At 41.5% G+C, this 16,795-nt stretch overlaps 1 protein-coding gene across 2 annotated transcripts in view; it reads right to left on the bottom strand.

Moving 5' to 3' along the window:
• Window positions 1-16,795, bottom strand: part of LOC147302420 (partitioning defective 3 homolog B-like) — a 200,050-nt gene that overhangs the window by 80,460 nt on the left and 102,795 nt on the right. For both annotated transcript variants that reach the window (XM_086282053.1, XM_086282054.1), the window contains exons 18-19: window positions 4,189-4,404; window positions 3,305-3,512 (exon numbers count right to left, since the gene is read on the bottom strand). In XM_086282053.1, the coding sequence (XP_086138179.1) occupies window positions 3,305-3,512; window positions 4,189-4,404 (424 nt within the window). The remainder of the gene's footprint in view (window positions 1-3,304; window positions 3,513-4,188; window positions 4,405-16,795) is intronic.

The raw sequence follows: 16,795 nt of genomic DNA, 5'->3' as shown, positions 1-16,795 counted from the left end.
TACAATGAGGATCATGTATGAATTTAGAAAAAATAAATGTTCCCACAACAAATATGTGATTTCCAGAGGTCACCGTATATCCAGCTGTTTGCTACCCAATGCCAAAAACAACTTGCTCTTCAAACAATGCAGCAGCTAAATTAAATATTTACGGCCACTGGAAGGACGGGGCCGGCTTCCAGCATTTGTCGTGCTAGCTGTTGTTGTGCACACTTTCATTGCCGTGGTAAATTGAGGTCATATGTTTATAATTTGCCCTTTTCCTAATGCTGCCATTGGAGTAAAATAACATTTGAGAGCTGCAATCAGATTGAACAGTGCAATACTCCAGCTAATTAAGTCATATTTCAAGTTCAATAACAATCAAGCTGGACGGATAAAGGCCAGGGAGAGCGCGAGAGAGAGGGGCGAGTGTGCGGCGCGACAATCTGGAAGCTTTTACAATAGTCAGGCTATTGTTGAGGTAGAAGAGGAGTCCAAGTCTGTGCAAGAGACCAGCAGCAGGCTGGTTTTGATTGTTTCCGACTACTGTGTTAAATTAAGAGGGGGGAAAAAAGAGCGTGGACATAGTGAGATGTGCGAGCCCAATGACAGATGCATTTTACTGATACACCCGAACTTGAACTGTGAGAAATAAAAATAAGTGAAAATTGGCAAGTAAAGGCAAAGAGACAAGGAGAGTATACACAAGGCAGGAAGAGAGAAGCGAGGATCCAAATGCAGAAGTACAAACAGAAAAACGAGGAGTCCTTGTGCAGCACATGTGTAGAGCTTCATATAAACACAATGTGTGTGGCGCAGAATAGGAAACAAAACTGTCTTTCCTGGGTAAATCCAGCTCTAGGCGAAGTGGATTTCAGCTTTACACTCAACTACAAGCTGACATGTGCTCTTGCATGTACCTCCTCCAAGTGTGTCCTTCATCTTGCCCTTCCCAGCCCCGGCTCGACTCTCCCCTACCGGGCTCAACGTGTGAACATCTCCTCCATTACTGCCCTTGACACTGTGGCCGATTGGATTCTTATCTGCCATCTGTAGGCCAACGCTCAGCTCGCGCTATCTCTCGTCACAGCCTAATTGAATCTCAAGTGTTGGAAGTGTAGTGATACACTGACCACACCGTGTCACTGCCAATAGATAAGGATTGCAGCTGGTGGGATTGGACCACCGCAAATCACGATGGGGACATGTTGATAAGGGGGGTGACGAGCGGTTTGGGTCACTACTGTGCAACTTTGCTTGGATTGAGAAATAATGGATACCCTCCATTACTGAGAAGGTTGTGTTCACATCCAATATCCAAGATCCCGTAATCCTGCTGTGCTCGCAGAGGTAATTTGTTGAAACTTAACCAAGAAAAGTAAGACATAGTGCTGCTTCTGTCCATCGATTCTTCTGTTTACAGGAGGGATGCACCTGATGTCTGTTTCCCTCACAGCTACAAAATGCACATCTGGTTTTAACCAGCAGGCAAACCTAAAAATAAAAGACTAGTAGAAAATAATACAGATGAAAATCAGCTCAATTTAAAGAGAACAATATAAGTAATGATGCTTTCAGACGATGCTATAGCTTGAGCTTTAGGAGTAGTTATCTGGTTTGTTCTAGCTGTTAATTTTCTTTTAAATTAGAAAATATTTGATTTAAAAAAAATCAAAGCAAAGCCTTTTAAATGGTTTTGTTTCAGCTAAAGCTGTAATGATAATACTATTATTATAGAGTTAGGCTAATGCTAACTGGTGATCACTGAACATTTTCCCTCCTCATCTTTTTTTTTTCAGTAATTTTGCATTTTGCTAGGGTCAGTGTCCCTCCTGGTACCATGAGCTGATGCATAGGACCCTGCAGAGGTTGCACAGATAGTCCAACTCCTCCAGCATGGCACATCAATATGTGCCATTGTCAGAAGGTTTGCTCTGTCTCCCAGCACAGTCTGTAAGCGCTGGAAAGGGCCGTAAAAGGCCCATCAGCAGGACTAGTATCTGCTTCTTTTTGCAAGGAGGAACAGGACGAGCACTGCCAGAGCTACAAAATGACCTCCAGCAGGATGCTCGTGTGAATTTTTCTGACCAAACAATCAGAAACAGACTTCATGAGATTGGCCTGACGTCCTCTAGTCGTCCCTTTGCTCGCTGTCCAGCACCGTGGGGCCTGATTCGAATTTTCCATAGAATACCAGAATAGGCAGGTCACTGACTGACACCCTGTGCTTTTCACAGATGAGTGCTGGTTCACCCTGAACACATGTGACAGACGTGAAAGCTGCCCGTAAGAATAAGTGATGGTCTGGGGAGATACAGACCTGTATAGACGTCAACTGATCATCTCTGGGACATGTTTGTGTCCATCCGACACCATTAGAGTCTACCAGGAGCTCTGAGATCCCCCAGTACACTATCTGCCGTGTCATTAGGACCATGCCCCTTGTCAGGCACGCATACAAGCACGCGGAGGCCATACAAACTACTGAGCACCATTTTGAGTTGCTGCAAAGAAATTGCAATGAAACTTAGTCTGCTGCATCATCTTTTCACTTTGAGTTTTGCCGTGTCTTTGAATTCAGCCCACTGTAGGTTGATAGTTTTCATTGCCATCAAACAATGTGGCATCCTTTCACTCCTGACACATTACCTAATCCATCAGCGCAGATACCCAGCATGACTTCGTTTCATTGAGATCCGATATGTTTTCAAAGTGTTCCTTTAATTTTTTGAACAGTGTATATACAAAAGGCAGCACATTCCCCAATTTGATTGCAATGGGTTAATAAAATAAAAATGAAAAATTAATATGATCTCTGTTTAATTACTTAGAAATGTAATTAAACTTGGAAAACCAGAATAAAAGCATATTACACTGGCTCGGTTTGTGCTTCTAGGATCCATTAATGTTCCCATCAGTCGTTTATAGGAAACTTATTACCACCGTGCCAATTAACATGCTTCACTCCTGCCAGGACACGCATGAAGAGATGAAGCTAATGTCAGCACCTTATTTGACTCTGGAACTGTAATTGCAGAAATACAAAATGTTTCGTTTAAAAGTGTCAGCTATTGCCTCAAGTGGAAAGAAGTTAATTTGTGAGTGCTATTCAATCCATCTGCAGTCAGCCAGCGACCAGCAACAGGGCTCATGTACATATTTAACTAATGTTTACATCTTCATTAGGTTCTATTTGTCAGAAAGTCCATGTCAAGTCATTTTTGTTGATGACGGGAGCTTTCAACTGGGGAAGCCAACAAGTTACAAACTAGTTAAACATCAATTCGGGATGTTAAGTATTCGGACCTGAAGATCTCCTTACCTTAAGATGCCAAATCCTTTCTTTTTGGTCTTCTTCTCTGTGTCCTCCACAGAATCCAGTGACTTCTTCCTCCCTTTGGTCTTCTTCTCCTTCTTCTTCCTTTCATCCTTCTTCTTCTTCTTCTTTCCATCGTCTGCATCCAGATCCTGGCGAGACGAGCTGCTGGCGGGCGTTTCGTGACCGGAGCTGTGCTCTGACATGTCGTCGTCTGATGAGGGAAAACAATTCCCACGAATAGGATAGGTTGGATGGAAGAGGTCAGAGTAGATGCACAGACAACAATGGAATATGTACTCATAGATATAGCTCCGAGCATTACAGGCAGCCTTTGTTCTTATGCAAGCCCCTCAGGTGTAGCAAGATACCAGGAACACAGATTTGAGGGTTTTTTGGGGTTTTTTTAGTTTTATCTTTTGCAGCGTTGACTGTGTGCCTAAAAAAAACCCTCAAATCGTAACTTTTGTCCACACTCCAGGATTTAATTTCCTCATATGTTAATCGCACACATCCCTCATCCCACACGTATGTGTGGTCACAATTTAGAGCATTAAAAATATGCTGCTGTAAGACATAAAGTTGTTCTTTCCAAATTGCTGAGTGGATAAAATCATGTAGCATTTCATTAAGGTACTTAGGCTAAGCACTGTACCTTGGCAGGCCTCTGGCTCTTTTTTGAGTGCCAGTGTGTTATAAAGCTTAAAGGATGTGCACTGGCAGCGTAGCCTCTCATTTAAATGGGTACAGTGTCTAGGAAGGAATCCCAGTCGTGCATTAAAAGGGAACATTCCTTACAGTGGGCAGTTTTGTTGTGTCTGCTTCTTGTTTTTCGAAAAGATTTTTGGTAGTAGCAGTTCAACATGTCTGCTTTTCTCCTGGGGTCTTACCGTCTTCAGAAGGTCCGTCATACGACTTGTCAATGGCGATGCGGAAACTCTGGTTGCATCCCCGCCCCCGGACCATGTGCGGCCGTGGGCGATGAAAGGGCACGTGGTCTTGGATGTGACTCTGCTTCGCCTCAGACATGGCCGTCTGCAGGCTCTCCAGGGAGCTGGACTTCATGAGGCCCAGGGTGGGGCCGAGTGCTCCTCCATCTGAAGGCTCTGCGAGACAGAAAGACACTCCGCCATGACTAATTCATCCCAAAGCTAACTTCACCATTTTCCACTATTCCAGCACATAAAACAGAGGAGGAAATCCAATGAAGAGTATGAAAGAAGCCTGGCTGATGGATGGAGGATGGAGGTTTGCTTAAATTTAGAGACGCAGCCACTGCTAAATTGACACAAAGACTTTATTCAGATCACAAGCTTTTAGGATAAGCTAACCCACCGCTTGCAAAACATTAAACTTGAACCCATCTCCTCAAATAATATTTCCTTATTTAAAGAGCATCTGCATTAAACTTTTTAAACTCTCAGAGCTGGCTACAATTTAATTTGCCTTCAGTGTATGTAAGAATTGGTGCGGGGGCTGGGACTGCAAATTCCAGGATTTAGACGGTAATTTATCCATTAGTGTTGTTGCTTCTACAGGCAGAGTTATCATTTAGGTAATACAGAAATGGGTCTTTTGTAAGAGTTGACACTTAATTAGCTCATTATCTATGAATCACCAGGAAACATAATCAAGCTAAGTTTGCTATTATTACACTAAAATCACTGATTATTGAACTAACAAAAACAGTAACCTTATGGTTCCTCCATATACAGTACAGTAACTACTTACTACTTAACATTACTTAACACTTACTTCCAGAAAAATGCCTTTATGGGGTATGCTTTAGGCTTTTTATGTATATCAGAGACTAAATGTAAATCCTGGAGAATATTCAAATCAACTAACACATAATAAAACTTCATTGTATGGCATGAAAGTTGGGAAATATGTAATGAAACTCAGAATGTATAGACTTAAACTAACAATACATAGAAAGAAAATATATTTTTCATGAAAAACCATAAAGTCTGAATCTACTCGAAATAAAATTCATCATTTATGAAATGTCAGCTGGGATAGGCTCTAACCCTCCACAAGTATAAACTGAATAAGCGTTTAAGAAAGATGCATGGATCGAAGGAATGCTAGGAATGGTAATTTGCAGAATTAAATTTTAATAGCTGGAATAAAAGTCTTAATTTATAGCATAAAAATCAGAACGAAAGCCGGAATATATAATAGATTGACTGTGCAGGGTGCACCCTGCCTCCTACTCAATGTCAGCTGGGATAGACTCCAGCCCAGCGCGACTAACTAAGAAAAGTAGTTGGGAAAACAGATTGATTGAAGGAATGACACGGCAGCAATGGCGACTGATAGAATAGAGCCAGAATACATCAAATGAAAGATGGAAAATGTGGACTAAAATTTAAATTCATGGCATTAAAGTCATTATTTATGGAAGGAAAAAAATCCTGCTCTTACAAACATTTTAAAGTCCAAATTGCATCACCTTAAAGATCATCCTCCTAAAACTTTCTCACATTATTATGCATAACCGTACATACACATGCATAAACTTGTCTGGAAACTATGCCTAGCTCAAGGCCTGAAAATGTAAAAATCTCACATATACACGTGGATCAATCAGTATCAGCTCTCACACATTTTTCTGTTGACGTATAAGAGCTTTTTGGAATGAAGCTGAGAACGGTTAAAGAGAGAAATATGAAGTCTTGTATATGAAATGTAGAGTGAAAGGTAAAGGAAGAGGAGAGCGTGAAAAACAGGCTTGACAGAAATGGGGAGAAAGTCGGAGTCCCGTATGAGTGACATAAAAGAAGGGGAGAAGAAACGATGAATGAGGTGAAACGGTACAGGCGCAGGTGAGGAGCGGTACTATGGGAACTGACAGGCTCATGCATAAGCAAGAGACAGGGGGGAATAAATGAACTGCCATCATACTGTACTCGGGGTATGGCCTCCAACATGAGAGGAAGAAAGGGCTAGATGGAGGAGCAGGAGTGCAATGAAGGCCACAGCTGATTCAGCAAGGGGATCGGAGAGCAGGCGGGGGAGGAGGAGGAGGTAGCGGGGAAATGCTGAAGATTTGAGGAAACACAGAGCTGTAAGGAAAAGAAGAAAAGAGTAAATGTCACTGAGAATAAAGTCAAAGACGCTTGTGACATTCAGGCTGTGGCAGGAAACTGCGGGACAGATGACCGAGAAGACTGCTGAAAAGACGCCTGCTTCCAACCCCTAAAAGCAACTAACCCACCCAGGTGATGTATCACAATAGAGCAGTGACTCTTCAAAGAAGTTACAGGCAGGTTGCAAGCAGCGTTTTCACTTTCTGAAACTCTTCTGTAGGGATGACTTTCTCGCATCATGGCACTCACTGCTTAAGACGTATTTTTTGTCATTTCAGAGGCTTCAAAGCTTCCAAGCAGAGCGGGAGGGGGTGGGAGGGTGGGGGGTGTTGGGAGTGAAACTGAAGCGGCGATGGAGTCGAAGGAGGAGGAAAAAAGTAAGCAGAGCGTTGCTGCCTTTTAAGTCCTAAATTGACTTTCTGAGAGGAAGTGGGATTTATGGGGAATAAGGGGAATAAGGGGTTATAAATAGAGAGGTGGGGGGGTAGGGGGGGCGCTCAGGAATAAAACGCTCAATTTGAGAGGCAGGATTTGTGTCACAAATGTAATTACGGCTGTCCAGCTTGCAGCCTGATAGAATTAAGCTCCTTGCCAGTGCACTGCCGCCGAACTATGCAGGGAAACTGTGTGTCTGAGCGTGTGGGCGGGTGTGTATTTACCACTAAATGAGAGAATTTTGTTCCAACCCTTAAATAAAAGAAGAAGAAGAAAGTCATGATACTGACTATGTGAGATAGCGGCGAGCGTGTCCTTGACCGCCACAGATGAAATGAGCACAATTTCTTTTTTTGTGTGCATGCGTGGGGCTGCGAGTTGCACTCATTCCATGCATGTCAGGCTGTTGAGGCTGGAGGTAAATGAATAATGAGGGTTTAATAGGATGGATGAGCGGGGGAGAGGTGGCTATCATCGCCAGCTCGATCCAATGGAGGGTGAAATCAGCGTTTATCACATATCGCTGCCCGCTGTGCCAGCAGATGCTCTCACGGATCCATTCGCATCATGTCAGCCTGATTGCCACTGATTCAAGCTGGTGCACGCATTTGACAAACAGCCTAACAGCCAAAAAAAAGGAGAAAAAAAAAAAAAAAAAAAGGGCCAGGATGACAGTCAGTGCCCTTCACAGCTGCAGCACCCCTCCGCCCAAGATCAAGAGGTAATGTCACGTCTTCGCTTGGCATCACTTTTCGCTCACTTTGTCAGCGAGCAGCAAACTTCTGGTTTTTCTTCACGATGAACTTTCTCGGCAGAGATGATGTTTAATGAAGGGTGGGATCATCAGTGCAGAGGATGAGTAATCATCATTAGATTACTCAGAAACAAACTCAAGTTTAAAAAAAAAAAAAAAAAAAAAGGGGGCAATTTACAACTTGCACTTCAATAGAAAACATCCAATTACAGAACCAAATCTTTAAAAAAGGACTTTAAACAGTTTTGGAACAACAAAGTGGTCTGAATCTCTGGCAGCCATCTCTAGAAGCAACCCGACGGCCTTCGTAATTTGCCTCAACAAAGTTTGCATCGTTCCTCCCAATGCCTGTGTGCAAAGCAGCTAATTTTCCCAGAAACGTGTGTGCGCTGCTTTTCTTATTCAAGTCATTTAACTTTGATCAGCGGGAACTGGGAACTCGCTGCCTACAACAATCCACTTCCCTTTTATTTCAGCCCGTATCCTTTACTTAGTTGAGTGGATAAAAAAAGAAAAAGCCCAAAAAACAAAACCTGGTGTGCTTTTGCTTTCAACAATCAAACACGAGCTGTTGCTGCTGGAGGACATTTGAATCAATTTGAACCTCTCGCACGATTCCCATCACTCTGCGGCACTGGCGATTCGCAAGTCCTTGAGGTTCAGAGGATGTGTCAGCAAGTTTTCTTGTTTTTTTTAAAGGTTTGTTTGAATGATTTCGCGTTGGGTTTCTGACATTTGATGTGTGACGATTCCTGCCTACCGCACTTAAATGAACCACAAAACTAACAGTTGAAAAAAATGTATCTAATTTCTGAAAAACAAAGCTGATATCATTAAAAGTGATGACCATAACATAAACCTAATCTACAGTGTGATTCAATTATCCAGGATGTTTTTCAAGGGAAGAATGTCAATTACACTGTTATAAAAGAAGCCTTTAAACAGTCATTTACGGTGGCAACAACGTTTGCTGTAAACATTACTTATTCATCTCGGGATTAACGAGTGACTCCTTTGAAATGCGGTACGAGAACATCCTTAAAGAAGAAAAAACTAAACAAAAAAGGGAGCTGAAACAAAGAACCTGCCAATTACCTCTGCGTAATGGTGCTTGCATTCCCCCCTAAACGCATAAACACTCCAAAGTGTCCACAAACAATATCCACTCATAAAAGCCCACGCCTGCATGCAAGCTGTAGGTGCTTACACACCAACACACGCATGCAAATATCCACCTGCGCGCATTTCTAACCCGCACGCATCCAAATGCGATGTGTATATTGTGACTCTGCAGAGGCTGACTGCTGTTGTGTCTGTATTGAACAGACAGCAGTGAAGACTTTGCCTGGAACGTAGCCTCGGGGTCCCGCTGTGCTGACAGGCCCTGAAAGGACTAACACTGCTCCATCACGCTGCTTTGTACTTTAAAAAAAAAAGGTATTTTAAAAGTGAGCGTGACACACCTGCAACCATCATTACATATTGATACAGTTTGTTCAGAAATTTGATGTCATGGAGGTCAAATCATTATCAGTAAAGGTAGGTTTTTTTTGTTTTGTACAAATAAATACAAAATGTTAATTGCAGCTTTTTCACAGAGTTGGGTAGTTGGAATAAAAGTGATCGGCACAAAACTCTTAATTATTCGCTCAATGAATTCAAGAATAAATGAACTTGAAAATTTCTAAATTACAGGCTGTGCAGTGAGTATTCCACACACAATGCTGAAGCCTTGTCGCTCCGTCTTACCTACAGCACTGTGCCAAACCCCTCATTTCTTTATTTTTTGTTAGGAAAATGGGAAATAAGTGCAGTGATTTAATGAATTGTGTGCAAACACACATTGAAATGAGTTTGTACAGTTCTAACAAGCTTTAAAGTCAATATTTGGTGTGACCACCTTTATTCTTCATCACAGTCTGAACTCTGTGAGGCAGCTTTCTTCTCATTTCTTAAAGTAAGGACATTCAAAGCTTTTCTTTAGATGTTTCTGCAAATTGTTCTGTTCTCTGTCAAGATGATCTCTCACTGCTTCAATAGTTTCGATGTCCAGGTGTGTTTAGGATCACTGTCATGATGAAAATGAAGATGTTACCAATCTGATGGCTTCCAGATGGTACTACATGGTGGATCAAAATCTGATGGCACTTTGTTTCATTGAGAGTTCCAACAGTTTTGACAAGATCTCCAGCACCACTGGCTGAAACCAGGACACAGCCTCCACTGTGTTTTACAGGCTGTAGACACTCACTGTTGTACCTCTGTCCTGAACTCTTTTGTACATACTGACAACAAGTTGAACCAAAAATATCAAATTTAGATTCATCCCTCCATGGCTTTCAGATCCTGTTTATCTGCTATAGATCATTTTTAAGGCGTGCCACTTCTTTTGTCCTCCTTTTGTCTAGTTTCCTCAAATTTTTTAATGACATACTGCACATCATTCAAGATGTGTCAGCTCTTTCGTTAATAGCCATCCAGGAATTGCCTTATTGGTTCAAAAATACTCGTTCTTTGCCGTTCTAACAGTGTTACCTTTTGTAGATTAAGGAAATGGGACCAAATTTTGTCATTTCGCAACAGGCTGCTAGTAACAAGATGTCTCAACATACAATTTAAAATGTGTTGTTTGCTCTGTTGTCTGTTATGTATAGACACAACACTGGTTAGGCCAGTGTTTAGTGGCTTAAAAAGCAAACAAAAAAAATCTTCTAAAAATGGTCAGGTACAAGGACTGGAATGAAAATGAGTGAAAAAGCAGCCAATTCGTTAGAAATTAGTATAAAGAAATGAAGGGCATCTTTTTCAATGTACTGTATAATAAAATCCACTTTATCTTAGGACTAACACCAACAAACCACAGCACCAAGATGACATTATGCATTATTTGTGCAATTTGACTTAATTAAGTATTTGCTACATATCAGCAGCTATATTGTGACAAATATGTATATTAGAGAAAACATATCCTATATGAGGTTGTGGGAATGCATGTATGGAGATTTGTACAAAAGCTCACTGAACTGGATAATCTGAAATCAACTCATCTACAATTATATGCTGATCACATGTGTTGCATTGTCTAGAATAATCTAGGATAATTTGTGTTAATTAACGAAGTGTCGTGGTAACTTCCTGGCTTTTGAAAGGCTCACTGCTGGATTCTTGTGATGTCTGAGGCTGCAGGTATGTAATAAACTCAGAAAGAGAAATAACAACGACTTTACAGACATTACTTCCCAAAAAGTTCTATTTTAGTAACATTTTTGTGAGACAATGTTAATGAGTAAAACTCAGCATATAGGAAAAGTGTCTCCTTTAGCAAAAGGCACACAAACAGTGTCTTGTATGCTCTGTGCGTATGGGAGAGGTGTTAAAATTAAAATGGGGAAGACATAGCTGATAAGCTATTCAGTCCACACGTTCACGGGTATTTTTGAAACATAGCTTTTTCTATGCGTTTGGGCCATTCGTCCACTGGTAAAAGGTGTTTTGAATCACTGAAAATGGAGATTTTTTAAAAACTCGTGCCAGGGTGAAGATTTTCAAAAACTCAGTTTTTGCATTTACACGTGGATGAAGAAAACAGAGTTAGTCAAGCAACGTCAAAGGTGTGTGCCTTTTATCTATACAGCGCCAAATCACAACAACAGTCACCTCAAGGCACTTTATATTGTAAGGTAAACCCTACAATAATGCATACAGAGAAAAACATGAGCAAGCATTTTGGCAACAGTGGGAAGAAACCTCCAGCAGAACCAAGCTCAGGGAGGGGCGGCACCCTGCCACAACTGTTTGGGGTGAGAGAAGGAAGACAGAAGACCTTACTGTTTACATGAGATGGATTTCTACAATGGTGGATCCAGACAAAATACTGTTGCTGTTAATCTGACTATCTGCAGTTTTCACACGCAGTTACTGTCCCTCCATTTACAAAGACAGAGTGAACTTCGAACGTGGTTTCTGCATTAAACACACAAGTTCTCACAACCCAAATCCCGATGCCATCGTCGTCGTCGTCGGTTTTGAATAAATTTAAAAAAAAAAAATTAATTTAATGTAAGTATGTTCTATGCATTTTGTCCATTCCTGAGTTGTGAGTCTACACCAGCCATATTTCACAGCACTGTGACTTACAATTATGAATCACTCAGACTAATGTAAAATTTTCAGTTTCTTTCTTTATTGAATAAACTCTGGCCAAGAGAGCCAGTGAGACAAAATCCAAAATACTGTCTTTAGTTATTAACATTTGAAATGATGAAGGTAATTGAAAATGGCACTTGAAGAGTAACACAAAATTAGCTGCCTTTCCAGAAAAACGCCAAAACTTTTCAAAAGTACTTGAGGTTTTGTGAGGGCACAAACCCTGTTTACTCTGTCCCTCCCGGGCTTCTAGACTTCTGACTGGCTAACATTTCAACACAGTTTGAATTTGGTATGTCCCTGACAGCGTTTGCTTTTTACATGTGGACGGAGATGTTATTTTAAAAACTGCACTTTTTTTTTTAATGAAAACGCAAAACCTCCGTTTTTAAAAATTCCTGTGTACGTGTGGACGTGTTTTTACAGAAGTGTAAAGGTGTTGGAGTAGCTCGGGTCCAGATTAAAAGAGACAGGAACCCTCAGCATCTTACCATTTCCACTTTGGTTATTCTCTAGAATAATCATGTTTTCTTAAATATACAGAATCATGTGCTTAAAGTTTTGCATAAATACTACAACTGTATGCCTGAACCAGTCTGGTCAGATTAAGGGAAACTACTGCATGTCTGAAAGGGGCTTAAAGCAGATATTCTAGTAACTCCATACAAGCAAGCCAACACACACACACACACACACACACACACACACACACACACACACACACACACACACACACACACACACACATCAATGGAACACTTCTGAACACCCCCCACAGCGTCTCACCAGAATCTTAACACTTACCTATCAACTGGACTACAATGTGCTCTACAGCAAGCAGCTTTGTAGCAGACTGGCAAAGAGGTTGCCACGGTTACAAGAAAGCGCCCCCTCCATCAAAACAGCTGGGGGTGGCAGTGACTGTGTGTGTGTGTGTGTGTGTGTGTGTGTGTGTATCTGTCTGCATGTGTGTGTACTAGAGAGAGAGAGAGAGAGAGATGGGTGATACTGAGTTGCCAAGGAGACACTTTAGTAAGAAAGGGGCTTGCTGCTCCTGGCCATACTGTAGTTCTTTAAATTGGGTACAGGGAACACACGCTTCAAGACACACACATGTAGGGCACAGCTACACACACACACACTTTTCAATCTAGTATCCAATCTCAGGATCAACCAATAAAACCTGAAGCTGTTGTTCTGGAGACCAGTAAAACAAGCCCTGACCTGCACTCTGCTATAAAAACACGTGGCACTCACCGCCACACATACACTCTACACACCTGCAAAAGAAAGCCTGATCTCAATGTCGCCCTGTTCAGTGAAGGTTCTTGAATCCAATTCAACAAAAGCATTAAAAACAGGGTCACAAGACACAGAAAGATTACTTCCAGTTTTAGTAAAAGCAATTAAATTCAACAAGTTCTTAAATTACCACAGATATTTAACGATCTCATCTCTGTGAATGTTTTTAGATTTAAGCTGTTTAAACTACACAAAGTAACACACAAAGGTCTCTCATGAAAGAAGTGCTTCACACTGGATTAAATATACTGAACATGGAGCTTTAAAAGCTTTTTTGGCGTGAAACCACAATGACACGTTAGAGGTATGAATACAAACTGTATATAAAAGATGGAAATGACATCGCCCGGTGATATGTTAGCATTTTGGTCAGCCATGGTTTTTCTTTTGTTTTTTGTTAAAATCAAATTCAGATGAGACTGGAGTGCTAAGCTTTCAACTAAGGCTAGCAAGCTTGTTTGCAGCTTGCACGTGTCTTGTGCAAAGTAAACAACAAATAAAATACTGGAAAAATCACCAAGCTGGTGTTGATAGTTTTTGGGATGTCTGATGGTACAATTAACCCGATAGCAAACATATAATTTGTCACATACATGAATAATAAATTCTAAAAAAAAGAATCACCATCACAAACACAACTGTGAGGAAATTGTGTTATAGCATACTATAAAAATGTACTACTGCTGCGGTGCTGGGGATTTTTGCGCTTTTTTAGGTAGTCCCCAGTGGCCATTCGAGGAACTACAGTTGCCACTTGTGTCTGAAGAGTAGATACCAGTGTGTTAGCTTTTCTCTTTTCTTTCCTTTATCTGTGACATTCAGCCCGCAAACCCAGGACTTACATACAATTATAACAGAACACTATTCAAACATCAGTAACTTTCCACGTTTGAATCAACTGATCCCGCTACTTTTTTCATGGGATTTGTTGACAGAAAGATAAATACAAAACATCCCCAGCTGCATCCTTTAAAAATGAAAATGACACAGCAACTATTTTCATATCACCCGACAAACCTGACTGCCCACCAAATGACTTCATACGACTGTACAGCCAGTAAAAGTAAAATCCAATTCATGGTATGGCCTATCAGAACTCACTCCAATTAAAGAGCTGTTCAATCATTAAGCATCCATCCATTACTATCTGAATGCATTCAGCTATGTCAGAGGCAGAAAATGAAGCTGGATGGAAACATTGCTCTGGCAGTAATTGTGTTTAGTTGTTTAGATGTATGAGGGAAAGGGGACATATGGGCTGTTTGTATTTAGCCTCCACCTAGACGAATGGCTTTAATAACTGGAGAGGACTTAAAAGGCCATTTCATAATTACTGCCTACCTCTACTGGATTACTGCGACGCAGCGGGGGTGGCAGAGTATGGATGAGGGCTGGAGAGAACTCTGCGGAGTGGGACATGTGCCATTTGTAAACGCGCAGCCAGTTAAAATACTTGAGGCAATGAGGCAGAACTGAGAGGGTGCATACATTGAGACGCACACAAACATACACACCCGGCATGCTAGATTTATAAAGACCTTTACAGACAGCCAAACTATTCACTTAACCTTAATGCAGGAGTCAGACTTCAAGACAGTCAACTATGGTCCTGAGTGAATTAGCTGAGACACATTAAATATGCCGAATGACAACCAATCACAGCCTGCAACCATTCAGAATCACAGAAAACTTTATTACATTTTCACAAAGCTCACTGAGCATGTTGTACACGTCATCAAGACAAAAGGATCTTTTGTAAAGAGTCTTAAACTATTGTGGAAAAACTTGAATTTGGCATTAAATTGAAAACAATGAAACACCTACGTAAAGTGTATGACCCAGATCCAAAACACAGTCAACCCACACACACACACACACAAACAAACAGAACTCCAGCACTGGCAGCCTTATGCCAGCGGGGCCCTAAACGGTGTAAAAGATCGATATATCCACTGGGATTCCACCCATAGGTTTTGGACTTAATGTTAGCATTTTGGCTGCTCCCATGTTGATTTTTAGTACCAGGAAGTGACCTTAAAAACTGAAGCACAAACCTCAGGGACAGCAAGCCGTAATAATCCACTAAAAATGCTTCAAATGCACCAAAATAACACAGATAGTGTAAGTGCCAGTTTTATGATTTCAAGTAGTGGTTTCATTTCAATTCATTTTAATTTATAAAGCGCCAAATGACATTGTATTTTATATTGTAAGGGAAATAGACTAAGTAATACAGAGAAAACCCACACGACCCCTTATGAGCAAACACTTGGTGAGAGCGGGAAGGAAGAACTCCCTTTTATCAGGAGGAAACCTCTGGCAGAACCAGGCAGCCATCTGCCACAACAGATTGGAGTTAAAGGGTGGGAGAAAGGTCTAGCAGATCCCAACTGGTTCTAGCTGCCTGTGTTGGGACACCTGTCACTCAACTTGGCCACACCCCTAACACTTTTATTTAGTTAATTTTTATTCTCTTTTTATTAAAAGTTAATTTTTAAAGGGGAAAGTATCCATAGAGGCCAAAAGAGTATTTTCTACCACATTGTAAATATGCTGGAAGTACCTATTAGCCTTTTTCTATTACTTTGTAAAAACAGTTTTAAGCTAAACTGCTACAAAAAGTGCTTCAATAATCAAGGAAAAGGCATGGGTGTTGGGGTGGGAGGGGCTTGTGTAAATTTTTCTATTTAAATGCCAGTTTCTTACAGTCTGACACAAGATTAAACATAAACACATCGCTGCTGTAACCCAAACCTGATTTAAACTGAGCCATTATCAATCTCAAGGTCAGCTCTTTGTTCAACTCTGGAGAGCTCGGACCCTTTCCCGGAAGACACAGAGAAACAACCCCCTCGTCCACTGGGAAAAGCCCCAACATATAAGGCAGAAAAGTCCAGGGGATACAAAACACCCACCCCTGCCTGCCGCCTCTCACAGAGGGAAACTCCAGACTGGAACAGAGTCCATCCTGTCTGCAGGAGACTGGTTCCAGAGCCCGAATATACTCTCACGCTAGTTCACCTGACATTCCATATCCGCATAGATAGCCTCACCAGCCGGGGATCAAACCGCCAGTGCCCCCGCCCTTGATGGCCACCAGACACACATTAGACCTGAAGGCTAGCAGTGTGGCTCCGATCTGTAGCTTGCTCTGTGGAAGCGTTTAAGGTTGTGCAACAGCTCAGTTGAACCAGTGGAGTCTTTAAGTGAGGACAGCACAAACCATTAAACCTTCCTTTTTTGGCCACACAAACACTATCTGAGCGCCTAACCTACTGACTAGACTTACCACCTGGCGACCTTTTTGTCTTCAAAAATAAAGTTGAAAGGTAGCCCTTTTACTACACCAAAAAACGTCCAGCGCAGGTCACCGATGTGCCGGCCTTTCAGGAATTCATCCAAATCAAATAGGATCAATGGACTGAGGCCTGAGGTGCAGAAGACGAAGCACCAACTTGAAGAGGATAGTGGTCAAGTTTAAAGAAAGAAGAGTTTGTTTTGTTTTTGTTTTTTTCCCCCCAAAGGCAGAGTTGCGGGAGCGCATACAAACAGTCCTTATGATATAGCAAGTAAAAGAAGGAAAGAGAGCACAAACAGCAGAAAAAAAGCTGAATTACACAGCGCCCAAACAAATACTGTCAGGGGGGAAAAAAAGCAAAGGCTTCAGCGCTGGCAGGATGCTGGCTAGCTTTCTGATGCCTCATTGTGCAGGAAAGAAACAACAGGGACTAATGGGCACACAGAGTGATCTCACTGGTGGCACTGCTG

The sequence above is a fragment of the Aulonocara sp. 'chitande type north' Nkhata Bay genome, linkage group LG23 (genome assembly GCF_057382095.1).
Source record: "Aulonocara sp. 'chitande type north' Nkhata Bay isolate Kocher_YH1m ecotype deep benthic linkage group LG23, A_spYH_male_GT1.1, whole genome shotgun sequence".
NCBI lineage: Eukaryota > Metazoa > Chordata > Actinopteri > Cichliformes > Cichlidae > Aulonocara > Aulonocara sp. 'chitande type north' Nkhata Bay.
The sequence above is the reverse complement of the archived record's forward strand: the minus strand, read 5'-3'. Positions and strand labels throughout refer to the sequence as shown.